The 17,355-nt window shown below is 40.2% G+C and overlaps 1 protein-coding gene across 1 annotated transcript in view; it reads left to right on the top strand.

The window, feature by feature from the left end:
- Positions 1-1,518: 1,518 nt before the first annotated feature.
- Positions 1,519-17,355, top strand: part of TENM2 (teneurin transmembrane protein 2) — a 344,410-nt gene continuing 328,573 nt past the window's right edge. The window contains exons 1-3 of the mRNA XM_058677877.1: positions 1,519-1,557; positions 1,957-2,083; positions 2,303-2,512. Of these exons, the coding sequence (XP_058533860.1) occupies positions 1,519-1,557; positions 1,957-2,083; positions 2,303-2,512 (376 nt within the window). The remainder of the gene's footprint in view (positions 1,558-1,956; positions 2,084-2,302; positions 2,513-17,355) is intronic.

The following is a 17,355-nucleotide window of genomic DNA, read 5'->3' as shown; positions in this document are numbered from 1 at the left end:
GAGTTAAAGCCTGTTCTTCCCAGGGCCTTGCTGCTAAGTAGACGTCAACGCAGACTTCACAGAGCCTGGGCAGAACCCCTCCACGTTCAGGAGCCATATAAAAGACACAGGGTGACACTGCTATGAAACAGTCGCTTTGAACTTCATAACAAAATTACGAGAAAACTTTGAACTCTGTCAAAGGACAGCTGCTATAAATGGTTATTCAAGGACATATTTCTTATTTGAAATCTGGAGAGTGCCTTGGGATTGGGAGATGGGAGCCTAGAAGCATGATTCCCCCATAAATATCCCAGGCCCTTTGATGTCACTTTCATCCTTTTCTGTTCCTGTGCTGTTTGGGCAAGCACCATGTAGAGTGGTTAGAGGGTGGGTTTTGGAATAAGCAAACCCAAGTTTGACTTCTGGCCCTGGTCACTTAGCTAACAATGCAAACAAGCATCTCTGTGCTTCGGCTTTTTCATCTCTGAAGTGGGAATATGTTACTGTGTCATTTTATGGGACTGTATGGGGCGCTATTGTTCTTGGGATTAAAGAAGATGGTCCAGGAGGAGGGATGGAGACCCATAGGCTATATAAGGCTGACAAAAATCATCTGATCTGGCCCTGCCACGGCAACTGCAGGCAGAACTTGAAGTTTAATAAATTTAATTAATCTGCAACAGTCTGCTCTTTTCGAGTGATGACTGTATATGGCCTGAAAATGATGTGATGGATGTCAAAATGACCTTTGGCAGAAACAAGATTCCCCGTCCCACAGAGCAGTAGCGCTATAAATGGTGGTGGGTTAACATGCCATGGAATTATTAACAGTAGTAACTATTAACAGCAGTATTTCTAGAAGGAGACTTACTGGGATTGGAGTTGTTTAAACATTCGTGTTGGTTGTGATGGCATTCTGCTATGTCCTGAGCACTCTTGCCAGAGCTCTTGGCAAGAATGACATGCCTTATGTGGCTCCCAGACAGCTCTGCATGAATGGAATTTTTCAAATCGAATCTATTTATCCACTGATACATTTCAGGGATGATTCATCTCCATTTCAAGATATACTGAGCAAGAGTCCATAGATTTAAGCTTTAAAATTGTCTTAGCTCCCTTGTCATTTTCTTACTCCCATCCACAGCATTATTAGGCTGGAAGTCTCTCTTTTCTCTTTTTTGAAGGTTTTTGAACTCCTCTCTCCCCTTCCCTAGGAATACACTTTTGGCTTTCAGTCCCCACAGGACCATGTCATGAACTGCAGGCATCTTACTTTTTATTAATATGTTCCTGAAACTGTTTGTTTGTCTCTCTGCCTCCCCATTAAACTGAGGACAGGAATAGCATATCTATGAAGAGAGTGGGAACATTGGCCCACTTATTGGGGATATAAGTGTTACCCTTTTCTCCTTTCCTAAACTTGTACCCCAAACTAATGAATTTGATTGTAATCCATATGGCATGTTCATTCATTCACTGAATCTTTAGAATTACATTGGGTAAAATAGACAAGGTACTTGCCTTCACACTGCGATAATGGCTATGAAGAAATTTAATCAAAATGGATTAGAACAGGTATGAAATAGGCAGCTTTCGAGAAAGCTGGAAAGCCTGATTGAAGAGAAGTAGGCTTGTGAATATTTGCATTTGTGGGGTAATGGGAAATATCGCTCCAAGAAGGTTGGGAGATACAAAAGCCCTCAAGATGTGATCACTTGGCATGTTCAAGCTATAGAAATAAAAGCAGCAAGGTTGGCTGGAGAAGAAATGGACCAAGTGGAGACTTCTAAGGGTCCTGGTGAATAGTAAATTGGAGAGGCAGCTAGGAGCCAGGGTGGGCAAGACTTGTAGGCCATGCAAATAAGCTTTAATTTCCCTTTCTATGCAATGGGAAGCCATTGGAAGATATAAAGCAGGTGAGTGATGTGGCCTAATTTCTCTTTGAAAATATCCTTCTTGTTGCTATGGAGAAAGAACAAGGCCAGTGTAGAATATGGCCAGTGTAGAGGCAGAAAGACCAGCAAGATGAGAGATGATGAGAACTTAGCTGCAGAGGAGGCAAACGGAAATGGAAACTTTCCTGACTGCTTCCACTTCGGGTGTAAACATGAATGTTGGTTCTTGCCCTCTTCCAAAAATGTGCAACTACCAATAATATAAACTTTTATTATTGGAAAAACATCAAACCACTCTATAAAATGCACCTGGAGCATTTCATTTTGTGAACTCTCTGTATCGTGAGGTGGTTTCAATGTAACGTTCTTGGGATGCTCTCATGACATTCATTACTGACCTTTGACCCCTCTGTCCTCTTTCCCAGGTCGTCCCATTCCACCTACATCCTCGTCTAGCCTCCTCCCATCTGCTCAGCTGCCTAGCTCCCATAATCCTCCACCAGTTAGCTGCCAGATGCCATTGCTAGACAGCAATACCTCCCATCAAATCATGGATACCAACCCTGATGAGGAATTCTCCCCCAATTCATACCTGCTCAGAGCATGCTCAGGGCCCCAGCAAGCCTCCAGCAGTGGTAAGGAAACTCTGTGGTGTCTGAATATGTGGTGTTTTGTGCGTGACACTCTTGATTCTCCAGCAGAAATGACAATGTTCAAACAAGATCTGGAGCAAAGGTGTTGTGGGGAGGTATCAGGTGAAATGCATTTGTCACTTTGTAACATGGCATTTCCCAAATACATCTGTTGAAGGTCACAGAGACTGGAGAGGTTTTGCTCATCTTAACAGAGCTTCAGCAGAAGGCGTTTTTGGCTACTGCTACAAGTGAGACCATACTGGTCTCCAAGGTGAAGTGCAATGAGACACTGGAATACTGAATTCTGTGTTACTGCTCTTCTGGTCATAGCCAAGTGACCCTGGATGCCCTCAAATTCCCAAATTCTGTGCATCTCTGATCTCTCGGTTTTTTGTTAGTTGGTTTCTGACTTCTTCTCCCTTGCTTGTTTTAGATGATTTTGCGATTAGAATGTGTTCCCTTGACGTGAATACTGAATGTCTTGCCACAACTCAAGTGTTCTGAAGGTGACCTCTTTCCTGTCTGTGAGCCACTTCACTTGAGTTTCACAAATTGACCATGTGGCATTAAATCCATCGTCCTGATTTTGGTTTTCACACCCAAAGAACACAGGCATTAGACATAAAATTCTGCCCCACATTTGAAGATTTTGTAGCTACTGTTTCAACTGCTGTTCTTTAAATGTTAAGAGGAATTACCTGTGATCAGCAATAATCATGCCTTGTTTTGGTTTATCCTGTGGACAATGCATTCATGTGGACATAGGGACATAGGAGTGGATAATATCTTGAGTTTAAATATCCATGTTGGCAGAAATTAATTGCTCCTGACCCAAAGGCTTAGGAGTTATCTTCTAAATTGGCCTTTCACAATGTTCATTAACAAATTCTGTCAAAAGCAATTCAGGGCTTCCCATGCCACGAGTGCCCCTGCATGTGGCTGTGTTTCAGCTCCATCTGTGAATGTATGCCTCCACTGGCCTCAACCTTTACAATCAAAGGGGGCCTCCCAAATACAGTTAAGATGATTCATTCCGGGGATGGAATGATGGACTGCTACTTACGATGGCCCATGCCCTTCTTCAAAGCCAGTCCTGATATATTTAGTAAACTCATATTCTTTTTCAAAAAAAATTACCTAATCAAATCTCTCATCAAATGAGCAATCCATTGTTGATATTATGAAGGCCTTTAATCTACCATAAATCTTTATTAGAACTCATCAGAGCTCCTAGTTTGAGAGAAATGTGATTATGGCACTCTTAAAATGACATTACATCATTGGGGTGATTGGTTTATCATTTGGAGAAGAGACATCAATCATAACTAGCATAACCACACAGTAAATGAATTCAACCTTTCTACCGCGGAACAATGACACTGTAATTGCTCAAAATCAGGCTTAAAATGAAATCGGAAAATGCTTTTTCTTCAAATATGATGTTAACTTAATGGAATATATTATGAAAAATCATGTTTGAGGAAATTCTATATAATTAAAAATATGTAGAAATACATTCCCTTTTTTCTCTCATTGAAGCCTTATTTTAGCTTCAGAGCCATACTTTTTTTTTTGCTGCAGATTATGTTGCTTTTAATTGAACCATACTTGCTTATGTTTTTGATGCATTTTATTTCATACTATGTAATTGTGATGAATATTGTATTATGAAGGACAAGAGCCTTTTGAAATGAGGTGCACCTGCTGATAGCTTTTTTGTAAAACACAGACAATTATTAAGGGAAAATGAGCTTTTAAATGCTACATCCTTCTATGCTTATTTGGATAGCCAAGCAAAGATGACTCTCGTGAATGGGTTCAGTTCTTCTATCAGGGATCTTCCAGAATGTTTTCTTAGTGATAACATGGTGAGTGATTTCATTTCATTTGGATATTATATCAGATTGTTCAGTTGTTGATACGGTATTATTATTGGCTTTATGACTAATCAAGACCTCATTTTGGTGGACACAACGGATCTTTGTATTCAGAGTCAAATTTGTCCATCTTTCATCACTCACCAATTTGTTCAGCTCACTTAAGACTGATAGTGATTTAAGCTTCAGTAACACAAGAGAGATAACAGAAAATCTGAGGGTCTATTTTCATCACAAATAAGAGCTGTGCCGATACAATTTGTTCAATTGAAGGTTGAAGACCCAATTATGCAATACCGTTGTTTTCAGTGGATGTTTATCTGAGAATGTGTTAAAGCTCTGGTCAACAGTCAGACATTGAAAAATCCTTGACTGTAACTTAGCTTAAATGAGAACGAATCAGGTTCGGCTATGCATTTTCTCATGTTTGTGCGTTTGTTGTGGAATGGATTTGGGGTCCAGGGCAAATTGGGGATTCTATTGAGATCTGAATGCAGTTGGCATGAATTTAAATTTGACATAAAGGATTGAAAATAGAGTTTGACACAGAAGATACTAAGTGCAGAGCTGTGCCTGAGTGTTCTGAATTGAGTTTGATGAAAGGAGCTGAATTTTTTCAGATGTCAAAGCGCAAAGCACCCATGAGCTTAGTGGTGTACTGTTTAGCTGGTTAATTGCAGAATTTTTTTTTAAGTTGGTCTTGGCAATGACTTTGTGTCTTGAAGACTACATCCCAGTTTGGTCTTTGTCTCCTGCTTTGGTGAAATAAAGCGTTCTCTGACACATTCATCCCATTGGCCACAGTTAAAAAAAATCATTTCCTGCACAACGATTACAGTTGCTGCTGTTATTTGATGTGAAATCTTTCATTAGGAGAGTCAGAGAACACAATTTCTGCCCAGAGAGCCCTTGTTGTAAAGAGACAAATCAGGTATAAACTTCAGGCATGAAAATGTTTTTGTCCAACATGAAAACCTTCTCAAACAGCAAAACATCAACTCTGTGGCTTCGCTGTCATTATTTTCTATGGCCATAGTTCATTCTTCAGTGGATGGTGCTAAACCTCGCCACCTCTGGAGCCAAATTACTCTAACCCTTAGTCTGTGCCAATCAAGTAGATGCCTAGGTACAGCCAGTGAGATGCTCACTAGAGGTATGCTCCTCGCTCTCGACTGCTTTCTGCTAGCAAGCTGAGCGCATCCTGTGTTCTGACCTTCTACCAGAGCACATTAGCTGCCAGGTTGTTTCCTGCATACTGTAGCATTATTTCAAATCCTATGAAATCACTCATCTGGAAAAAGAATCTGGATCCCAACAGCAGAGTAATGGAGGCTCTTGCAGATGGAAGTGTGAGAATGCCTTTCAAGGAGGGTTTGCTCTTTGCCATCTGCATATGAGGCAGAAAATAGGCAGTCAGCCATACTATACTCCAAGGAATTGGCTCACCTTAATTTGATTAGTTTGGACAAACACTTGTAACAGCACCACGACAGTTAAGGAAATAGACATATTCAACACCTTTAAGCATTCCCTAGTGACCCGTTGAGTTTTGTTTGGTTTTAATGGTTTTTGTTTTGCTTTGTTTTAATTTTTATTAATATTAAAACAACACATTTCATGAATTTCAGAGATACCATACAAGGAAGATAACTAAGTAATTCCTTCCATGTCTGATCTGTTGAGGGTTTTTATCACAAAGGGATGATGAATGCTTCTTACCAAATGTTTTCCTGCATCTATTGAAATGGTCATACAGTTTTGTTCTTCATTCTGTTGATGTGATCTATAGTATCTATTGATCTTGAAATGAATCATTTGCATCTTTAAGATAAATATGTGATCATGATATGTTACCTTTTTGATGTTAGCTAATACTTGATTGAGAACATTTTCATCCAGGGTATTGGTTATCTTTTTATGTTGTGTCTGCTGGTTTTGATCATTGAATGCTATGGCATCATAAAAGCTATTTGGCATACGTCAATCCATTTCAGTATTTTGGAGCAGTTTGAGACGCCGTGAGGTCAGTTCTTCTTCAGATGTTATGGCAGCAAGGCTATCGGGTCCTTAACTCGTATAAGTAAATGGTAGTTACAGCTGCAACGTGATTGTTCAATTTTATCTTCCTAATTTAGTGCCTGTAGGTTTCTCTACACAGGAATTTATCTTTTTCGTCAAAGTTTTCTGATTTGTGAGTGTAACTTGTTTGTAATAGTTTCTTTTGAACCTCTTTATGCCTATGGTATCCATTTTAACAACTTTTTCATCTCTGATTTTATTGATTTGTGATTTTTCTTTCTTTTTTTCCCTGTCATTCTGCTTTTAAGTTTTTCTCAAAAAACAGCTTTGTTTTAAAAAATCGGAATTGAATGAATTGTAAAAATTAATTCAAAAAATCAATTCAATTTTACTTATTTTCTCTCTGATTGTTACTATTTGCCTCTCTTGCTAACTTTTCTCTTGGTTTACTCTTTTTTTTCTAAGTCCTTATCATGTGTATTTGGATTGTTCATTTGAGATCTTTCTCTTTTAAATGTGAACATATTGATATAAGCTTCTTTTATGTTATCCCACAGGTTTTTATGTGCTTTGTTTTCATTTTCATTTGTTCCAAGACCTTGTTGTTATATATATATATTTTTTTCATTTGTTCAGCTATCCATTGGCCAGTCAATAGCATCTAGTTAAGTTTCCATGCATTTGTAAATTTTTTGTTATTCTTGTTGACTTAGTTTTTTTTTTTTTGTAGCCAGAGAAGATACATGGCATAATTTCAGTCTTTATAGATAAACTGAAACTTGATTTGTGGCCTCACACATGTTCTATCCCAGAAAATGTTTCATGTGCTAGTGAAAATAAAGTGCATTCCAAAGTGATTAGGTGAAACCTTCTGTAAATGCCTGTTAGGTCCATTTGCTTAATGGCACAGTTCAACTCTGATGTATCCTTGTGGATCTAATAATACTAACTTTATATATCCAAGAGGTCTTGTGTTGTATACATATTCACTGATAATGGTAAAAATTTATAGGTTGACCTTTTATCAATATATGATCTCCTCCTTTGTCTCTGTTTACAGTTTTAAAGTTTGTTTTGGTTGATAATACTCCTACTTCCATTTGTTTTGCTTTTCATGTACTGTATATGTGATATATTTTTCCAGCTCTTCAATTCTATGTGTACCTTTACCTGTGAAGTTAGTTTGCCATAGGCAGAATATAGATTGGGTTTGGATTTTTTTTGTTGTTTGTTTCTCTGTTCAACCAATCTATATCTTCTGGCTGAGATTTAATCCATTTACATTTGAAGATAATATTAATAGAAAATAAATAATTCCTTTCATTTTGTTGACTGTTTACTGATTATGCCCATAAATTTGTTCTTTTCACGTGCTTCATGATATTTGTACTGCTCATGTAGGTGTCTCTTCCAGAATTATTTGTTTCTATTTATTTAAAAGTCATAGTTACTCAGAGAGAGGGAGAAAGAAACAGAGAGAGAAAGAGAGAGCTTTCATCTATCTACTGATTCACTTCCCAGATGTGCCGCAGTGGCCAAGATTGGACCAGTCCAAAACCTGGAACCAAAACTTTCATCCAGATCTCCCAAGTGGATAGCAGAGACCCAAATGCTTGGACCACCTGCTGCTGCTTTTCAAAGGCCATCGTCACTGAAGCAGCCAGGACATAAACTAGTGCCCATATGGGATGTCATCATAGGAGGCGATGGTATTACCCACTAAAACACAATGTCGGATTGCAATATTTCTTATAAGTAGGTTTGTCTTGATGAATTCTCTGTTTTTCTTGCCTAAAAATAATGCTCTGTTTCTCCATGCCTAAAAAAAGGACAAATTTTAATATAGGAGTATTGGTTGGAAGTTGTTTTTGTTTTTTTGTTTTTTTTTTTAAGACATTAAATATATGATCCCACTCTGCAGGCCTGTTGGTTTTCTCCCAAGAAAACTGCTGTTAGTCTAACTGGTTGTCCTTCATATGTAACTTTTCATTTTTCTGTTACTCTATCTTTGATTGTTTCCTTATCTTTGGATATCATCAGCCTGGCTTACAACAGCGTGTCTTATGGATTTGGGCTCCTTCGATGTCTTTGAGCTTCCTGTGCTTAGATATCCATGTCTCTCTTGAGACTTGGGGAGCTTTTACCTGTTATTTCATTCAGTTGGTTCTCAATAGTTTTATCCTCCTCTTCTTCAAGTATCCCTGCCATACTAATATTTGTTCAGCTCATGGTATTACATATGTCAACTAGGCTTTCATCGTTTTTTTCAGATTATTTTTATTTTTTATCTGCATGGGCTATTTCGAAGGCTTGTCCTCCAAATCAAAAATTCTTTCTTCCAGTAAATTTCTTCTGCTGTTGAAGTGCTATGTTGTACTTTGTGCTTTACTGTGTGAAGTTTTCACCTCCAGAATGTCTGTTGAGTTCTTTTTAGTGATTTTATCTCTTCATTGAATTTGTCATTCCTGCCATCTATTGCTCTCCTCATGTTTAAGCTGTGTTTTCTTACATTTCATCGAGGCCTTTTGGTTTTATTATTTTGAATTCTTTTGTAGGTATTTTCACAGATGTCCTTCAGACCAGGGTCTGCTTCTTAAGCAATGTTTAGTTCTTGTGGAGATCCCATGCTTCCTTGCTTCTTCATGTTCCAGAATGCCCATATTGACATCTGTGCCTCTTCATAGCAGTCTTAATTTTACAGGAAAGATTTCACTGGAAAAGACTTTTACTTAGATAGAACTGGGAGTATCACTCAAGTTGTTGATTTGCCATTGATTCTGGATGAGCCCAGAAATGTAACCTCTTAATGTTGATTTCAATGCTATCAGCAGAATATACAAGTGCCACGGGCATCTCGTCTGCAGTAATTTGTGAAAGTAATAAAGTTACTTTTAAAGTAGACATGAGCTTCCAAAGATGTGTATCTGTAGTCCCCAGAGAATTAAGTTTAAATGCATGAGTGTTTTCATGGCTCTAACCACTTTTGTGCAATGCAGCAGGGGTTGTTCCCCTGGTCTACCCGACAAGCCTGATTGATGCTAGGGCTGTGGCACTGATTCTCTTGGTCCTCCAATTATGGAATGTGGATATGGCCTTCTGCAGTGTCTGCTGTGTAGGTGTAACTGACAATCACGCTTGAATCACAAGGATACCATGTCTCAGCACTGAGAGATGTTAAGGGGACCTTGTCTCAAACACACAGAGTGAATACAGTTTATGCCGAACAGTGTACACTGGTATAGGTCTAGAAAACTGGAATGTTTGTGGGTCCTTCTCTGTGTCCCATAGGGTACATGCTGATAACTCTGAGGAATATAATACTAGGAGTCATGGTGCAGGAGCTGTGGAAAACAATGGAGTCCACACACAGGTCTCATAGAGCAAGTGTCAGCTGTACTGGCTTATAGCACTGGGAGTGACATTCCCAGAGTCAAACAGCACAGAAGGGACTGTCCCAGTGCCCACATGGCGTGCAACAGTGATGCCAGGGACTATGCACTGGCTCCCAGGACCCAGTGGGAAGAGTTCCAGAAAGGACTCCCCTAAGAATAGGCCTCTTCCACTGTGTTTTGGCAGCTGCTGGTGACCATCCCCAGAAGTCAAGGGGGAACTTCACTGGATAGCACAGAGCGAGGAAGTGGAGCTCCAGGGCATGAACCCAGAAGTCTCCTAGTTGTAGGAGTCACAGGGGCCTACGTACTGCCCCAGAAGACATCCTTGCTGTCTCTGGTGGCAGCTGAAAGCAAAAGGCTGCTTGCTTTCCCCTGTGGCAGGTGGAATAGATCAGCTGACACTTTGCATTCAGAGTGAGACAATGCAAATTCCTTCTTTAAAGCAGTGACTGCTTGGACTCCATTTGGCCTTCTAGAGTGGAGTTGCAATTAGGTACGGCTGCATGATTCTGCCGCAGTTAGGGCTACTCATCGGCTATGGTAGTAGGATTGTGATGTGTTACGCTTACCATTTCCTGGCATGATAGCTTCTATCAGCTAGGAGATAGGGAAGGAGTGGTGAGCAGTACCAGTCAGGGGCTATGTACTTTGCTCCTCTCTCTTGTTCCACTGGCCTTCAAAGTCTCTCTGCTCTTTGCAGATCTCTTCATCTCCTTCCTGAAGTTCTTCCTTCAGGCATTCTCCTCAGGCCTCTTATTTTAAGTTTCCAGCATTTTCTATAGCAGGTTGGCATCCTCAACTGCGGAGTAGGATAGGAACGGTAGAGGATAGCTGCACACAGTAACAACAGGAGCAGCATGCTTCCTTCCTTCTTTCTGTCCCCATCACAGCTAGTTTTTGGTTTGTCTGTGTTATTTGTAATCTCTTTTTATTGAAGCTCTTCTTCAAAACATATTCTGCAAATGTGGTTCTTTCATTGTTGATCCCAAATTTTTTTCTGGCTGTGATAGAGTTGGATCAGCTCTAACCAGCTATCCAATAATAGCTTTTGAAACCATAAACAGACACACAGACTCTCACACACTTTCCTTGTCTCTTGCCATGTGGTGACCCAGCAAGACCGTCACTAGACATGGGCTCTGTTCTTGGACCAGAACTTTGAGCAAAATAAGCAACATTTTACTTTACAGCCAACCTCCAAACCCTCCAAATTATAATTAAATAAAACAGTAAGAGTTAAGGAAAGATCTGAGGAGTGAAAAATACATATGTGTATACTTGTGTGTGAATATACATGTGTATGCACATGCATACACGTATATGTGTGTGTGAATGTGTACATGCCCATAGCTATAAAGCTCTTATTTTTTAAAGCAGACGTGAAGTGTGGTTCTAGCTTCCTGGAAACAAAAGCAAAAAGGGAAATGGTAGAAGAAATAGGCAGCATAATTATGAGTCAAAACTGAATCATTTGCTTCAGGAAATTTATTTGAGTTCTAAAAGTGAAGCCAGAAAGAAATTGCACATAAAGGTCAAGTGTGCATTCTAGATAACTGAGTTTTTAGTAGCATCCTATAATGTATATGCTAATTTCCTAATCTCATTTCTCAATTCTCCAAATAAGCTACAGAGAGTCATTTTTCCTTAAAATGATTTCTACAGGAGGAGGCATTTGGCACAACTAAGACACCACTTGGAACACCAATATCCCAGATCAGAGTCATGGGTTCAGAGTGAACCAGTGATTAGAAGTGTAATCTTTCCATATCCATTGTTTTTTCTCCTCTTCTCTTCTCTCCTCTCCCATCCTCTTCCCTATCTCCCCACCCACTTTTTCACTCTACTTCCCACTCTCTGCTTCTCTGCCTTTCTCTCTTCCCCTTTCCCTCTCTCTCTTCCTCTCTCTGTCTTCCAAAGAAATTAATTAAATGACTAGAATTTTAAAATGTTTATGTATTTTTATTGGAAAGGCAGATTTACAGAGGGAAGGAGAAATAGGAAGATCTCCCATTCGTTGATTCACACCCTAAATGCCTGCAATGGCTGGAATTGAACCAATCCAAAGCCAGGAGCTTCTTCCAGGTCTTTCACTTGTGACAGAGTCCCAGGGTTTTATGCTATCCTTTGTTGCTTTCCCAGGCCATAAGGGGGAGCTAGATGGGAAGTGGTACAACAAGGATACGAACTAGTGTCCATATGGTATGCCAGCTCTTACTGGCAGAGGATTAGACAATTGAGTCATCATGCTGGCCCCAAATGAATAAAAATTTTTGAAGTTCTATGAATAGCCACAAATTAGCAGCCAAGGATGAAACTTGAGCAACAGACAATCCTCAGATCTACTAATGGGCTTTATAAAGTGTGTGTCCTGTGGAAAATAGACTTCAAAATACCATTGCTTGTAACTCAAACTTATGGGCACCAGCCAACTCTGAGACTGTATAGTCACAAACATAAAACCTGAAAAGCAAATGGTCCGTGCGACAAATTTGTCTTGACAGCCACATGGAGGTGAGAGCCGGTGTCCCCTTAAGAAACAAAGGTACCTCTTAGGGCAGCCTCTTCCACAGGACCCCTCCCACCATCCATGTGTCTGGATTGGGGAGGAGAAAGAAGGCAGCCCATAAAAATAGATATTTTTTTTTAACTGGTGAAACTGCTTCCCCTTATGTGGCTTGGTTTTTGTACAGAAGTTTCTCTCATATATGCTCTAAATGTTCTTACCTTCTAAAGCAAATGATGCCCGTTGTGCAAAATCGTTCTGTACATTGTTGATCTATTTGGCTAATAATGAATTCTCCTTCCCTCTTTGATCTTCCTTTCCCTCTCCTTCCCTCATTTATATAGCACATTGATATGGATGATGAAGAGTGAAGATGTTATATTAAACGTGGGTTGTCATTTTTAAAAGTTGACCTGGGGGTCTTGATTTGGAAATGCACTGGCTGTGTTACTACCTCCAGATGATTCTGTGCTCTGGTTGAAAATACTGAATGTGATCCCACCTACAGGAGAAAGCAAAGCTCTAGTACAAGGGCTAAAGGCTCCCAGTTACACCTCACCTTGGTCTTTCCAACAAGGTCATTTCTCATTCGGAGAACTGGGGACAGATAGCACCCTCAGGATTCTGATGGCCCTTCTGACTTGCCTGGCAACATGGCAACAGAGGTCAGACTGTGCCATCATTTCCTTGGTACTTTCGCACAGAGTACACCCACATTCCCTCCTGTATGCATAAGGATGTAATGATTTGTAAGCCCAGCAATTTCTAGCCAAGTAGGGTGGGGGACCACCTTCTGTACCACAGTACAGATGAGCGCAGAGTCGAGAGAGAGGTAATTCCTGGGGAGATGTGCAGCATGTAAATGACAGGCAACAGAGAACTGCCCCTCCTCAGCAAATAATCCTGCTATTGACGAGAAGCCCAGGGTCGATAGTCATTGTGTACATCCCACCTCTCCAGCTTTGTCGCTGGCTTCCTGGTACAAACAAAAGGATGTCCTAGGCAAGCACAGACATTGGTAATCACAGAGCATCACTTAACAATTTCCTGCCCTAACAGCTATTATTCAGATCTTCAGCATAATCCAAATTCCCTTAAAAATTACACATTAATTCTGGCTAGCTTCCTGCATTATATTCAGTACTCATTTTAAAAAGTAGCTCTAGTCCCTTCTTAGAGACGTGTCAATTCTCTGTTGGATCAAAAGCTCTATTTATTTTATCAAAACCATTTCAACAGAAATTATAGCTGCAGTCCCAGATGTATCCCTTGGACCAATTCCCCCCAAACAATGAAAAATGATTGTACTCCTTTTAAAAATATATCTATTTCTATGAAAGCCAGAGTTGTAGAGAGCTAGTGGGGGGAGACAGAAAGGGTGGGGAAATCTTCCACAGCTGATTCACTTTCCAAAAGGCCACAACAGCCAGAACTGGGCACATCAGAGACCAGGAGCTTCCTCCAGGTCTCATACATTGGTGATAGGAGTCTAAGCACTTGGACGATCCTCTGCTGCCTTTCCAGACACATTAGCGAAGAGCTAGATCAGAAGTGGAGCAGCCAGGACTCGAACCAGCACCTATTTAGAATGCTGATGTCATGTGTGGTTTTACCCACTACACCACAGCACTGGCCCCAGAATAACTGTTCTTAAAGAGTGTAAACTCCCACGTCTGTACAGTTTAGTCTCAAATAGTAGTTTGACTATTGTGCTGTGGCTTGTGGAACCAAATCTCTCTCTCAGTATTTTATGTACAAAACATTAATAAATGTCTGTAACTCCCAAAGAATACTGAATCAGCTACATATCTTGAAAAGAAGTTTAGACGATTGGATCAGAGGTTTGGTTTTATGTTATTTATCTCTAATTTGGTAAATGCTTCTTCAACAGGAAATTTACCCTTGTTATGTGTTCAGTCATACAGTGTTGACTATAGTCATGTTGCTATGAAACTATCATGACCATCCGTTTGAACATTTCCATCCTCCCCAAACCAAACAGAAACTCTGTGCCCATTCAATGTTAAGTCCCTTCTACTAACCTCCTAGAAACCATCATTTTTATTCTTAATTCCATGAATTTGATTATTATTTTATAGGTGGAATTATGGAGCCATACTTTTGAGACCAGCTTCTTTCACTTTACATGACTTCCTCATGATTAGTTCACCTTGTAACATGGCTCAGAATCTCTTCCATTTTGATCCCAAGTTATAAATCCCACTTTATGTGTCTTTCATATGTTTTTTACTCACTCAACTATCACTGCACATGTGTGTTGTTTTCATGCTTTAAGTGTTGTAAATAATACTACTGTGAACATCTGTGTACCAATACCTGTTCTGCTCTTTGACTTGATTTGTATGCATATATACAAAGATTAAACCTGATTTGGTGGGGGTTTCAGAAGATCTATTTTACTTATTTGAAATGCACAGTTAATGAAAGAGAGAGAGGGAGTGAGGAAGGGAGGGAGAGAAGGAGAGAAGGGAAGCGAAAGGCAGAGAGTGAGAGAGAGGGAGAAAGGCAGACACAAATCTTCCATCTGGTGCTTTATTCTCCCAACAGCCACAATGACCACAGCTGAGTCAGGCTGAAGCTGGAAGCTTAGGGCCTCCGTCAGGTTTTGTCCGAGTCTCCCACATGGGTGCATCAGCCCAACCCTTTGAGTCATCTTGTGCTGTCTCGCAGGCACAGTATCAGGGAGATAATTCAGAAGTGGAGCAGGCTGGATTCAAACTGGTTCCTATATAGAATGCCAGTGTCAAAGGTGGTAGCCACAACACCAGACCCAAATTTGTTCAATTCTAAGCTTAATCTTTTGAGAAACTGCCCAGTTATTTTCCACAGCAGTTCTACCATTTTACATTCCCACCAGCAGTACACAGAGGTTTCATTCCCCCTTCTTCGCTAATGCTTGCTATTTTCTATTTTTGTTTGGTTTTGTTTTTAACAGCTAGTCCGATCAGTATGAAGTGATATCTCATTGTACATTTGGTTTGCCTGTCTGTGATGGTTGGTGACACTGAGAATCCACATGCTTGTATTGACTGCTTGTGTGTCTTCTATAATGCTATGCATGTTTAGGTTTTTCACAGCATTTTCAGTCATTGTCTTATTATTGCTGAGGTGAAGGAGTCCTTCCCATTCTGAATATCATCCCTCCACCAAGTAGATATTAACTAATATTTCTGTACTTCCTTGGGCTGCCTTTTTAGGCTATGCATGATGTGCTTTGATGTATAGATGTTTTCAGATTTTGGCTTCTCTTGCCTCTGCTTTTGGGGTCATGTAACATGAACTTTTAGAAGGTTCTATGACAACCATTGTCATAATTTTTGTGGCTTGTCACTCCTTTAATCCTCAGTACGAAGAAACACTGAGATAGCTGTTGACCCTGGGGATTATTAGGGAGGTTTAGGCATGGCTATGAGCTGGACTGCCACTCCCAGCATTTTCCCAGAACATGGTCGCTCAGCAAGGACATCCGTGAGTGTGAAAATGTAAGAGCAAACAAAAACTAGTCCAATTTGTGTGTTGCCTAAACGTAAATACAAGCAAGGTCATTGTCTCTATTTACCCATTATTCGTCCTTATGAAATACCTAAGGCTGGGTAATAAAAAGGTGAGAGGTTTAGTGGGCTCACAGTTTTAGAGGCTAAAATTCCAGACATCACACCACTGGCTCTTGTGAGGTTGTGGTTGGCTTCATCACTTCATGGCAGCTGGCACAGCAATGGCAGGAGAGCAAGCAGGAGGGAGATCACATGGCCAGAGGAAGGCAGAGGGGCCAATCTTTTAATCTCTATTTGAGCTCACCTCTTCTACTTAGTATCTATTTATTAACATATTTAAAAGGCAGAATTACAGCGTAAAAGAAACTCTCCCATATTCTGGTTGACTACAATGGCCGGGCATGAGCTAAATCATAGCCAGCAACCTGGAAATCCAATCAGGTCTGCCACACAAGTGGCTATCTTGTCTGTTTCCTAGATGTATCAACAGGGCACAGGATCAGAAAAGGGGAAAAGCCAGGACTGGAGCCAGCACTCAGTGCGGAATGCTGCCAGTGCAAGGGGCACCAGAGTCCACTTCTTAAATGTCCTTACTGGGTCTCAGTACCGCCACCTGGGAGGCCAAACTCCCAATGTATGATCCCTTGGGGAATATACTCAAAGCACCACACTGTCCAAAACACAAAAATGCAGCGTGTCATCCTGCCTAAGTGAAAACAAGTGATGGTTGTGTATTTACTAATTACTGATTTGATCCCTTCTAACCAGATTTCTCTACAGAAAAGAAAAACAACATACTGAGAAACCAAATCCTAGAATCACCCCCTGCCCATTCCCCAAGAACACCAAGCCCTTCCTAACTCTCTTGTCCTCAAGCACCCCAGGAACCCTGTTGTTCACCATAGTGAGTGAGTCAACTGCATGTGGCTATAGTGTACTCTTTCCTAGTGTTTCTGTGGCTGGAGGACATTGTCAACCTTACGCTGTGAGTTCATATTGTTACCGTTGGTTTCTGTTGAATGGATGAAGACACTGACACAGACAGGTTAAATAACTTACCAGAAGATGCCTGCTTAGTAAGCAGCACAAAATGAATCTGGCACGAACCAATCAGTCTCTACAGAGAGGGATAAGAAAACAAAAACTTGAATAAATCCTAGAAAGACAACTTCAGAAAATAAAAGAAATGAAAAGTAGTCACCATTTACTTTGTCCTCAGCCATGAGTAGCACTCAAATGGCCATCATCATATAAATATGGAATAGCTATCCAAGCATTCTGTCAAGTGGAAGGGTGCACAAAGTGTACGTGTGTATCCTGGGCAGGTGCAGGAAAAAGTCCCAGTCTGCATCTTGTGTAGGAACAAGTTACTAGATAATGCCTGAAAATGAAAGAAATAGCAGCACTTGTGCATTATTTATAGAACTGGAAATAAATACCAAAATAATCAACTAAAAAAGGTAAATGTGATTGCTTGCTGGGAAGGAAGAAATTGACGGTAACGAAAAAAGATTGCTATTTTTGAACCAAACATTGT

The sequence above is a fragment of the Ochotona princeps genome, chromosome 19 (genome assembly GCF_030435755.1).
Source record: "Ochotona princeps isolate mOchPri1 chromosome 19, mOchPri1.hap1, whole genome shotgun sequence".
Taxonomy (NCBI): Eukaryota; Metazoa; Chordata; class Mammalia; order Lagomorpha; family Ochotonidae; genus Ochotona; species Ochotona princeps.
This window is presented reverse-complemented; position numbering and strand designations above follow the sequence as displayed.